The following is a 12,859-nucleotide window of genomic DNA, read 5'->3' as shown; positions in this document are numbered from 1 at the left end:
GCATAGATGAGACTAGGCAGTGGTGGGTGGGTGGTAGGCGGCCATCCCAGCCTTAGTTCAAAGAGTGTTTCTTTGATGTAGGCAAGTGGGAATGTGACTCTCACACCTTTGGATTTCCATGAGGATTTTGAATCACACTCATAATATAACTCCTATGGATTAGACGCTTTGTACGTATTTTCTGTAATCTTTGCAGTTACCTGGAAAGATAACATAGAATACATAAATATAAATTATGAATATAAAATGAACTAAGGATCAGAGTTCTGAACACATTTTCCGAGAATCACGTATTTGTAGATTTTGGAGTCAGAATTTGAAATCAGGGTCTGCCCAACCCTAGTCTATTTTATTTCCAATATACATTTTCTTTCAGAGTTTGGGGAATTTTATTTTCTATGAGAGATTTTTTTTTAAAAAGAGAATTGATGAAAATAGCTACAAATGGAAATTGGAATAATTCTAGAAGTGTCTTAATCTGCAGCTATTTAGCTTTCAAATACTTTTCTTCAACTTGAGTGTTTATAATTTAGACTTCAGTAGTGATGACAGGAGAGTACCAAAATGAGGTAGATGGTGAGCCTCAGAGCAGTAACATTTCTGCCCTGTACAATAATACTCAATAGATGCTTCAGAATACATTCTCACTTCCTCGTGCTTTTTGCTCTTTTCTCTTTCTGGGACATCTGTTAGTCTGTCAGAAATCAAGTATCCTGACTTGATCCTTTGTGGTTCTTATAATTTATCTTCTATGTTGTCTTAGCATTTTAGATTCAGGCACAGCCTATACGTTTCTCTTAATTTTTCTGTTTATTTTATATTGGTATCATATTTTTAATTTCTCATAATTGCTTTATTTCCCTGGTTCTCTTTTTGTACCATCTTTTAAGAAAGTTTCTGTATCTTCTTAAATTGGTGTTTTTTTTAAATTGTGTGTTTTAATAGGCAATAAACAATTTTTTAAGTTTTCTTTCTCCTGGTCTTTATATATATATTTTTTTTTGTTTGTTTGTTCAGTTTGTTTCTATTGCTCTTTCTTTCATGTTGGAGGTGTGGATGATTGCATTTTCCCCAAATGGCCACAGTGATATTTCCGGTCCCACAAATGCTTCCTGAACCTTCTACTCTTATACCAAGAAGTGAAGTCTACTTCCCTGTCTGAAGTTGGGTGGCACTTTTGGCTGTCCCTATGGGTAGAACAAGGGGCTTCCAAGGTGGTGTAGTGGTAAAGAATCTGCCTGCCAATGCAGGAGGTGCATGAGATGTGTGTTTTATCCCTCGGTCAAGAAGATCCCCTGTATTCTTGCCTGGAAAACTCCATGGACAGAGGAGCCTGGCAGGGTACAGTCCACAGGGTCACAAAGAGGTGGACACAACTGAGTGACAAGGACAAAGTGACACCGCAGGGCTTGCAGACCCAGGTCACGAAGGCCGCATGGCTCTGGCCTGCTCATTCTCTCACTGTAACTCTCGCCTCTCTCACTCTCATCTCTCTCTGGGCTCTCTCTCAGTGTTCTCCGTTGGAATCTTGCCACCATTCTCTGAGGAGGTCCAGGTCATGTGGTATACTATGTAGGGCTGTTTTCAGCCAGCAGCTCCAGCCAAGTTCTCCTTCAACAAGCCAGCAGCCACGGCCAGACATGGGAATGAGCCTTCAGATGATTTCACACCCCAGCCTTCTGCCAAGGCCCCAGTTATCAAGGAGCAGAGACTGCAGTCCTTGCCGTGCCCTGTTTTATTTCCTGATCCCAGAATGCATGAGCCTAATAAATTGTTTTACACCACTGCAGTTTGGAGTAATTTGTTATGTAGCCTTAGAAACTGGAACCTAGGCTTTTCTCAAATTTATGGTAAGACTTGTTTGGTCATTCACAGTTACAGATGAAGGAAAAGAAAAGCTAATTAGGAGCTCTTTGTACAGAGACAAGACTTGATGGCTGGCTGGCTTTCCTTTACAGTGAATGGGCTGTGAGCCAGCTGTTAGGCTGGGTGACCCCCAAATGCAGATATTGGTCTTTGTTCTGTGGCACTCTCACCCATACCTAGCTGCCTTTCTCTCTCAGAGAACTCAAATCTTATTTGGTTTTGGTTTAGTTTTATGGAATAAATTTTTGTTTTCCTTGCTGGTGGATGTCTGTATCCAGAGGAGTCCGCCTGTTTAGGGGAGGGGCCTATGGGTGTGGTTGATTATTTTGGGTGTGGTCTTTCACCTGACTCCTGTCTTCTGCCCCTGGACCTACTCCTGCCCTGTATCGTGCCTTGTGTTTTCACATCTTGAGTCTTTCAGTTTGTCGAGCACCACTACCCTTCTTTTCTGTACTCATCTTCCACTTAGACTCTAGGCTGGAGCTTCCTCTATTGCACTTCATTTTTTTTCCAGCTGTTTTTGCTTTTCATATATATCTTTTGAAAATTTTGTTCTATAGATAGGCAGTCTCCCTTTTTATTGTTTTTTGTTGATACTTTTTCCTAAAACAGAGTTTTCATAGGGAGAGGAAATATCGTTTTGAACTGGACTTTGGGCCTTCTTGAATCAGTTGCCTATGTATTTCTATAGAAATATTTCATTTCACCTAAGTTTGAAAATGTGTTCATATATACCTGGGAGTATGCTATATCTTTACTTATACTTATTAAAAGTTAGCATATGTCTGATATTATCTTTCTTGCTCCTAATTTAGTATGTATGTTTAATCTGATTGAGCTAGTTAGGTGAGAGTGTCTTTAGGTTTTGTTTCTTGTAGATTGAATAAACCTTTTGGGTTTAAAAATGTTGGGATACTTAAACCTCTAGTTTCACATATCCAAACTGTTGTAGCTGAATAGGCTTTTCTCCTTCTAAGTTATGTCTGACCAATTAATGTTAGAATTCTCCATACAAGGTCTGCTTTCCTCTGGGCCAGAGTGAGGGAAAAGGACTAACTTTGTTATTTCTTATTACCCACTTAAAATCTGAGATGAGAAATTTTTTTTATTAGAAATCTTTAATGGTAGAACTTCTTAACAGAGTGAATATAGGGGCTATAGAATTTAGAGGAATAAAGGATGAATTAATATTTTACTTTGTAAAATTAATAATATTTCTACCATAAAGAGATAGGATGAGGGATCAGTTTGGGGAATGCAAGAAAGATTTTTATTTCACATTTTGGTTTTATTTAATTTGATCATAATTGATCAAATAAAATGATCATAAATTTGGGGGAATATATAATTGGTAGTTGTAGTAAAGTATGGTGAAAGAGGTAAGGAGTAGATGAAATATATTGGAAGATTTGAAAGGAAGAGCAGACAACTGTAGGGGAGATCTAAATTTGGAAGGCAATAAAGAAAAGAGGTATAGAAAAATAGGACCTAAAAAGGGGATCCCCAATCCCTAGGTTGGGAAGATCCCCTGGAGAAGGGAATGTCTGCCCACTCCAGTGTTGTTGCCTGAAGAATTCCACTGGCAGAGGAGCCTTTTGGGGGCTGTAGCCCAAGGGATTGCAAAGAGTCAGATACGACTGAGTGACTAACACTTTCACTTTCAAATAAGTTGTATGTGAATAGTTTCATTGAAAACATTCCCATTGGTGTCAGATGCCCAGAAAAAGTTTGAATCAGTTTGAAAATATCTCTGTATAGGCTTAGATTTAAAAAGAATAACTTTATTGATTTATTTTTGACTGTGCTGGGTTTTCTTTACTGCGTGGGCTTTTCTCTAGTTTGGAGAGCAGGGACACTCTCTAGTTGCAGTGCACAGGCTTCTCACTGACGTAGCTTCTCCTGTTGCAGAGCACAGGCCTTAGGATGCACGGGCTCCAGTAGTTGCAACACATGAGCTCAGTAGTTGTGCCTCCTGGGCTTTAGAGCACAGGCTCAGTAGTTGTGGCACACGGGCTTAGGTGCTCTGCAGCAAGTAGAATCTTCCTGGATCAGGGATCGAACCCGTGTCTCCTGCATTGGCCGGTGGATTCTTTACGTTGAGCCACCAGGGAAGCCCTAGGCTTAGTTTATAAGTACCAACTCATTAAGAGAAGATAGTTTTCAAAGGAAAAATTTATTCAATGAATAGCTGTTCCTGTTCCCAGGTACATCTGTTTACTGGGAGAGAACAGGTAAGTGTGCATTTATGTATAGTACAGAGTAGAGAGGGCCAGCACAGAGACAGATGGTACTAAAGAAGCCTAAATGATAATATTTGTAAAGGCCATTTGTTGCCAGAGAATTGTTAAGATTTTCAGTAAAACTGTTTCTCTCTGTAAGATTATTTTACTCTTCTCTAAAAATATCTCAGAAAATTAGCTTCTGTTTATTTGAAGAAAGAGTCACCAGGGTTTATATATCCTTAGTTCATAAGTGAGCTTTCTCCTTCTTAATTGGCATGTGGAAGAGGCCGGAAGTGGACACTGACACATGGAGTCCTGCCTTGGCTGCAACAGTGGTGGAACCAGAGACCAGATTTCACGTGGTGAAGCATAGAAAGACTTTATCTCTTGAGTGATAATTGTGTCTGGTTCTTTGCTAGACACTTCAAATATATTATCACGTTCAATCCTTATAGCAACCCATTATATAGGCAGCATAATTTCTTGTTTTGCAGATTAGGAAAATAAAACTCAGGGATGTTAGTAATTTGACCAAAGTTCCTTAGCAAGTAAATATTAAAGTAGGAATTTGTATTTAGATTTGTTGGCTTTAAATTCTTTCTATTACGTTTACTGTGTGGATGGAGAATGAAAGTAGTAGATATAGATTTTTACTTTGGGGGACTTAACAATGATGAAAAGAAAAGATGATATATGATAAGCTGAAGGAAGAGTCTGATAAAGTGAAGTTTAAAAAAATGAGGACCCCATAGGTATGTCTGAATGGAAGGCTGTGATTCTGAAAATACATAAAGATGAGAGAGAATGAGAAGAAAGAGATGAAAGATCTGAGGCTGTGAGATTGGGTGAATAGGGTACTGTGAAAGTTAGTTACTAATTTTAAGGTCTAAATTATCCAAAACTTAAATAGCTATTAATCTGTTTACCATGTGTTTTTTCTGTCTCTGAGAAGACTCTGCAAAATTTGCTATACAAGAGATTGATCTTGTATATGTTAAAACTATGTATATACTATGTATAAGACCCATGTTAAAATTCTATGAAAGAGCTCTGTGTCATAATGGTAGCAAATATGAAAAGCTTATTACTGAATGAGTGAGAGTGGGGACATATGTGGAGATTAAGGAGAATAAACTTATCTGTCTTCTTTGGTAGAGAAGTTGGTATTCTATTGAGTTGCTGAGATTTGACAAAGTTATTGGCCCTCAAGCAGTGCACAACTGGTAGTACCCAGAAAACCCCTTGTTGGAATGCTATTTGGAATAGTTTTTATACTTTCATAAGTGATTAAGACATTAAGTGAATATCTGGTTTAAACTAAATATCCTTACAAGAAAGTGTTTTTGTTGTTTGTTTCTATGGTGGTGAAAAGTTCTGAGAAGTAAGACTTGAAAGATAACCAGATCTGGATGACCTGTTGAGATTTACTTTAGCTTTAACTGTTTCACATATATTATACACAGGGTGTATGTAAACAACCTCTATAGTATTATAATTCATATGTTATTCCAGTAACAGAAGAAAGTGATATTTACTTTCTTAAGTTCTGTACTATTGTTTGCTGCTTTATTAGACAGAAAGCATTTTAAAAATGAGATTTCCCCCCAAACGAAACAACCCCCCCAAAACAACTACCAAATCTTTCCAATCAATTCTAAAGACAATAAAGTCGATTATAATAGGAAGTGTAGACACTGGGATGGAGATATTCTTTAATGTTACTCTGTTTCTCACGTGAAACCATGCACTTAGAGTCTTTGGCCATGATATCAGAAACTTTTCTCTCTGAACTACTGATTCTCTGCTTATTATTTATTGGGAGTAGAAAATGAAGCCATTGGATATTGGAAGACAATCAAGAATCAATTAGTATTGTGCATTTTTGCAGTTCTATAAAGATAGATTGAAAACACTGTTTAAGAATTATGTAGACTCCTTCATGTTGATGTTTGACAGAAAACAACAAAATTCTGTAAAGCAATTACCCTTCAATTAAAGAATAAATTTAAAAAATGAAAAAATAAACCTTCAAGCCCCGTAAAAATAAAGAATTTTGTAGAATCTTATGTGTTTAGAAGTTGAACACAGAGACCCTGTTGAATTTATTTAAAGTTGAGTGATTCATCATATCATAAATGAATTCCTTTGAGCCATTTACCAATTTTGGCTCTCTCCCTCAACTTTTCTTAAGGCCATCTCTTAATTTTTATGATCACAGAACTCTATTTTGTAAGTACTTTAAAATATATTAGCAGCTTCAAAGATCAAATGAAAATGAAACTAGAAGATAGGTCATGTAAAAGAAAGGCACCTCACTAGGAGTATTTTTAGCGTCTAAGAAGTAAAACCACACTTGACACTTTCTTAATCTTCTATTTCTATTAACTTATGAAACCTGGAACTGGAGGCTTAATGGTATTATTTCTACATTGTAATTATACTAATAAACATCTTTGTCTGTGACCTTGGAATTTACAGTGCAGTAGGAAAGATTTATTGACTTATGCTTTGGAAGAAGAATGGGATTATTGCATAAGTAGATTGCATGCTAAGCACATGTACTCGCATACCGTTTATTCCAGTTAGTTTGAGCTGTTAACTTTTCTTTAGATTTTCTTGCAAAAATAGAGAGGGTTCTTGTTAAATCCAGATTCCTAAGAGATCTTTGTTACATTATTGAGTCGACTACAAAGTAACTACTTTACCTTGAAATGCACAAGAAGAATCAATAGGCCTACAAAACTGCCTTTTAAGAAAATGTTTGAAATCATATTTTTCCTGGTAGCCTAAATATCAGTGTGTATGATTTTTCTTGGTTTCTGTCTTTCTCTGGTTTTGTTGCAATATTAAAGTCCCTTCAAGTTAGAGGCTGAGTATTTTGGTTTTGATTTCTCTTTTGTCCCCTGCCCTGGCCTCCTATTTGTTTGTCTTACTTTCTGTGAAGAAGCGCTGCTTACAAGGAATTTTCCTTCGGGTGCCTTTACTTTTTATGTTAATATAATATCCCTATGATCTCCATTTCCTTTTCACTATAGTTGAAGTCTAAAAACATTTTATTTTTTAAGCTTTTAGTTGTGCAACACCATAGAAAGGCCACAAAAGTCTACAGTGGGCGTTTGCATGTTGAAACCTCTTCTCAAGTGATGTACAAGTCAAATCTCTTTCTCCTCTAATTAGACCTTATTCAGTTGTGACTGGCATTTGATCTCTTGGCACTCTGTCCTTAAATGAAGTTAAATTTTAGTCTGAAATATACATTTCAGTCTGAAAGCCTGCATTTTCAAGTATATGTGAACTATTTGGAATTTTGTAAATGATATTCATTTATATCATGCCACATAAAATACGTAATGACTGAAGTTGATTTTTGCCATGTTAAATGAGAGTCTTTAGTTTCTTTAAATAATTTCTTCTATGATTAATTGAATTGATACTAGGTTCAAGATACTTTATGTATTGTGAAATGCACTTTGATAAACTTATAACTTGTATTTGCTCAGTGGTTTATTTTATTGTTAACTATGGAGGGGGTTCTCTGAAATTTTATAAACATCCTTTGTGGACTGTGGTTTCAGGAACTGTTTACATTTTATTAGCATTTGTTGCTGAATTAGAGATTAGTTTCTCAGAACTCTGCTAAGTAATGTGCAGATAATATTTCACCTACTATTAAAATAATTTTTGAGATAAATATTATTATCCATAATTAACTGATGAGGAAACCAAGGCACAGAGAATTTAACTAATCCCAGGTTGCCAGGCTAGTGAATTGGTGGTACAAGGACTAAGCCCAGAGATGTTGATTGATAATGATGTTAATAATAGTAAGACTTTTCTCCTTACAACCGAGTTAATTGTAGTGAATGGATGAACCTAGAGCCTCTTAAACAGAATGAAGTAAATCAGAAAGAGAAAAACAAGTATCATATATTAACACATACATATGGAATTCAGAAAAATGGTACTGGTAAGCCTAGTAGATAACAGACTTGTGGACACAACAGGGGAAGGTGAGGGTAGGCTGAATTGAGAAGGTAACATTGATATATATATGTTATCACATGTAAAATAATGAGAAGTTGCTGTATGACACAGGGAGCCTAGCCTGGCACTCTGTGATGACCTAGGACGGGGGGATGTGAGGGAACAGGGCAGGCTTACCAGGGAGGAGATATATACATAATTATGACTGATTCATGTTGTTGTAGAGCAGAAACCAACAGAACATTGCAAAGCAATTTCCTACCAATTAAAAATAAAAAAAGACTTTTATCTATAAATATCGTTTGCTTTGAGTACACTATAACAATGACACCAACCATATACTAATTATAAGTATTCTGTGGTTTACTATGAAAATGCTTTTATTTGTTGTTTTAGGAGGCCAGTTTTTATAGTAAAGAGTACATTGTAATTTAAAGAGCTAATCAAAATTTATTTACTGTCTGAAAGTGTTAATTTTAGTTTTCATTAATCTGAGACTTAGTCATGGCTTTGTTTCGGAAATATTTAACTATGTTCAATTATAGTAACCAACTTTAGAATATTACATTTATAATAGAGTGAGCGTTAATTAAAATGTCTCAGACTTGGAGAAAATTACCTAATTATATGTTTATATTTGTAACATGATTAGGTGACAGTGTTTAACTCATTTTAGAGGTGATTTTACCTTTATGTGTTCTAAATCATGCCTTTCTGTTTGTAGGAAACAGTATGCTCAAGTTTTATTTGGAAGTTTAGTAATATTTTACTGTTACATCACTAATTCAACATGCTATTTCAGAAAATACCAGGGCTTACTAATTTTAAAATTAGAATTTTATTTTAGTATTTTCACAATTAAAGTGTTACCTAGTGAATGACTTTTTAGTGCTTCTATCTTAGGGAATGTGTATAAGTGTTATTTTCTATGTTTTAATTCCAGAAGAATATATAAGGTAGTATTAACTTCTGTAAAATTAGGATGCCTGAAACTACAAAGAGTAAAACATATTTTTCAGTTGTGTCTTCTGATAATGAAAACCATCCCAAATTCCAAAATGTTGTTAAGGAAGTGTATGTACTTTACCATGATTATTGTTAAAGAGTACCAACTAGGTAAAATCACTGTGATTGATGAAGCAGCAACACCTTTATAGTGGTTTCATCTTATTTCAGGAGTAAAGGCAGAGTATCAAAGTGGACCAGAATCATCAAGTGTACTTATGTGGTAGAAATAGAAATCATTTGTTTTTCTGATCTAAGTCTTGTGGCAAAGAACAGACATAGAGTCCTTGTGGAATTTAGAAAATCGTTTATCAGTAGAGAATGTGTATTTAAGACTTCTATGCTGTGTCATGGCTAAAAGCCTTAAAAAGAGGCAACTTTAATTATAAAGGGGGTTTGACAAAATCCCTTGAATCAGATGGAAGAATTATGATGTGACTGTTAGCTTAAGAAATACTAAGGCTATTATAGTGCTTATTTTCTGGAAGGGAAACAAATCATTGAAACCTTCTTTCTCAAGGGGTTGTATAAATGATAGTGATTAAATTTAAGTGTATATTATATACATCCATCTATATATAGATATTTTGACCATTCTATAAAGGGTTATATAGCTATATAACTGAATAATTTCCTACCCTTTCTTGAGTAGAGCACATTAAAAAATCAATTTGAATTACTATTGTTATAATATCCTGAGTATAAATTTAAACTAAGATTTCATGTTGAAAGCTGATCTTAAGAGAATTGCGTCAGTTGTGTTTTTTTGTTTAGTTTGTTTATATATTTTTTTGTTGAAAATAATGGAAAATAATAAAACAAAGAAAATAAGAAAAGAGTAATTCTATTACCATTTTGATGTATACCTTTCAAAAATTTAATGAATATATTTATATCATGTTAATATGTCTATCATATATGTATCTTAAGAATACGGTATCATGTTTTATAGTATTATAGTACTACATTTTAAAATTTAGAAATATATCATGGTCATTTTAAAATATCAATAAATATAACTTATTTTTCAGACAGGAAAGAAAGAGAACAGAGAATTGCTTAGATATATTTTCTTATTAGAGTTTTTAGAATGAAAATATCAATTAAAATATGCATATATAAGTTAGGAAAGGCTTTGGAAGAAAACTTTTAATGAATTATAACTGTATGGATAAATTTATTTTGATTTATAGTACATAGACTCAATATTTTTCTGTAAGATAGTGGTATACATTTATCATACCTTTATACTGCCAAAAATATCAAATGACTTGCTCTGGTTTTAATATGTAGTTACAATTAGTTTCTTCTGATGATCTAATCAGACTTGAAACTGATTTTCTAAAGTATCTACAGATGATTTCATAGCTGTCTAATTCCTAGAGTAAATTGTCACATGTGGGAATAAAACTGTATCAGTCAGTATATTGTATGTAATGTTGCAGTAACAAATGACTCCAAAATTTCAGTGGCCTTATGATAGGCAGCTTCTCACATGTACACACTCATCATGGATTAGCTGTGCTTCTACATCATGGGTTCCTTTCTTTATGAGTGAGGCTGACAGAGCAGCCTCTACCTTAGACACTATTGGTCTCATGAAGCTTTAAATTCTGCCCACATTTCATTAGCCAAAGAAAGAAACCTGGGCACTCTTGATTCTGAAAGGACAAGGAATATATAATCTTGCCAGAAGAGGCTCCATTAATTTCATGATCAAGCCAGATCTCAGTGAGACAGGAGAGCATACTTCCCTCTCAGGAAGGTGGAACAAATACAATCAGCTACAATAACTAATTGTTTAAACTTTATAAAATACAGAGAAGATAAAGAATCTGTTTTCTTGTTAGCCATATTGATCAAATTTTGTATAACTTTACAGTTTAATATCTGTAACTGGTTTACTCTGGTTTGTTAAGACAGCTGAAAACGGAGCCATATGTCTCGGCACTTTTTTTGTTGCTTAGAGTTTTTATTCGTATAAAAAGATTGTTCAGTGTATTATTCTGTTTTTCTCTAAATAAACTTGAATGTTCTAGACTATTAAGTGTTGGTCACTCAGCCGTGTCTGACTTTGTAACCCCATGGACTGCCACGCTCCTCTGTCCGTGAAATTCTCCAGGCAAGTATACTGGAGCGGGTAGCCAGCCATTTCCTTCTGCAGAGGATCTTCCATGTTTTATGAAACATTTTCTAGGCTCCAGCAACCTTATGCCTGCCTTTTCAAGGAGTTACCACTAGATGGTGATCTTGCTCATTTAGAAGGATAGAATAGCTGTGTGTTTTTCTTTTCTTCAAGTGAATGGGCTGGTTACAGAAGGACCAGAATTGTAAACCATACTAATGTTATGGGAAAACCTTAATAATCAAAATGGTACTATGCGTTGAGTATGTATATATACATGTGTGTACACACATGCATATCCTCACACAGGAAAAATTCCATTTGAAGCAAAGCTCGAGCACAACAGCGCTTTGCTGTATTACTTCCTCAAATGATTATTACACACACACACACATACATATACATATATATTAAATAAATGTTATATATATATATATATATATATATTTCCAACCATTACTTCCAAAACAGAGACACAAGTTCTCCTAAGAACAGTTTCTCAAGAAATTGTACTGAGGCTTGGGTCCATCTATCTGACTGCTTGTTCCTAGTACTTTGTTTGAATTTACTAACTGTTGCTGAAGCTGTGGTTGTTTTTAGAAGTGAACTTTCATCTTTATTTTAGCAGCCTGTGTGTTATTCAGTCTCAGTCTCTTTTTCTATAAGTAATAGATTGAAGTGAGATTAAAATTTTTCTATTTCATGGAGATATGTTAAAAATTAACTTTTGTAGTTCATTAATCATAGAATAGGAGAGCTGGTACCCACTCTTTTAGTTAATTAGAAACCTTAATGGTTATTTCCAGTGGTAACTTTGTTCTAACCTTTTTTCGCCAAAGTAACTCACATATATAACCAATGTGTTATTGGTAAAAGTCTGAAAAAAAAGTGTTTGAAATTATAGACTAAATGGTGTAGTTCTCCTTAAAAAATTGCTAAGTTCAGTAGTAGATTCTTTTCATCATACATTTCTATGACACAAAGCTTATGGTTCTCTGTTATATGATTCAAAAAACATATAGGATTTCATGTGGTTATTAGTAGAAATAGAAAATATTTGGCTAGGATGCTTCATTTATATCAAGTAAATAATATGTACTCTGCTTGAGTAGTGTAAAAGTGAATTTCAGATAATGCTAAGGAAAATGATCTGTCACAAACCAGTTCTTTCTAAAATCCCTTTTTATCTAGCATATCAGTGAATCTTGATTCTTAAAGGTGAAATCTTATTAAAACTTTATTAGAGTCCAACTGAAGATGTAAATGAATGGTTGCAGTATGGCCTGAATGATCTCTTGTATTCATTCTAATTTGGCAGTTATAGTTTTTGTGTATGATCCCCGAGACGGAGATCAGAGAACGCTGCTGCATGGCTGGGAATTGTACAAAAGCTCATAGTGAACAGTAAAGCAAATTCTGGTTGAAAGAAGTTTGCGGTTTGGGAGTTCGCTAATTCAAGTGTTCCCCACAAGATGTACTGATGCAACTCTGTGGAATACTTATAAAAATCATTTGCAAGGAAAAGTCTAGTTTTCTGACCGTATCTGGCCTATATGTACCTTTCTCATCTTTTCTCCTGTCATTCTCAATAGCTCCTTATCTTCAGACTAAAGTTACCTCTAGGATTTCTCGGAACATGCCATATTATTCTGCTGAG

The 12,859-nt window shown here is 34.7% G+C and overlaps 1 protein-coding gene across 18 annotated transcripts in view; it reads left to right on the top strand.

Moving 5' to 3' along the window:
* Positions 1-12,859, top strand: part of CCDC171 (coiled-coil domain containing 171) — a 340,483-nt gene that overhangs the window by 193,875 nt on the left and 133,749 nt on the right. The window contains exon 22 of one of the 18 annotated variants that reach the window (XM_086415039.1): positions 1,512-1,847. The exons of the other annotated variants lie outside the window; for them this stretch is intronic. Within the exon in view, the coding sequence (XP_086271165.1) occupies positions 1,512-1,832 (321 nt within the window). The 3' untranslated portion in view covers positions 1,833-1,847. Of the gene's footprint in view, positions 1-1,511; positions 1,848-12,859 lie in introns of those variants that run through there. 18 annotated transcript variants of the gene reach the window in all.

This window comes from Bos grunniens, chromosome 8, assembly GCF_055505025.1.
Source record: "Bos grunniens cultivar Pamir isolate PY7600 chromosome 8, Bosgru_T2T1.0, whole genome shotgun sequence".
Lineage (NCBI taxonomy): Eukaryota > Metazoa > Chordata > Mammalia > Artiodactyla > Bovidae > Bos > Bos grunniens.
This window is presented reverse-complemented; position numbering and strand designations above follow the sequence as displayed.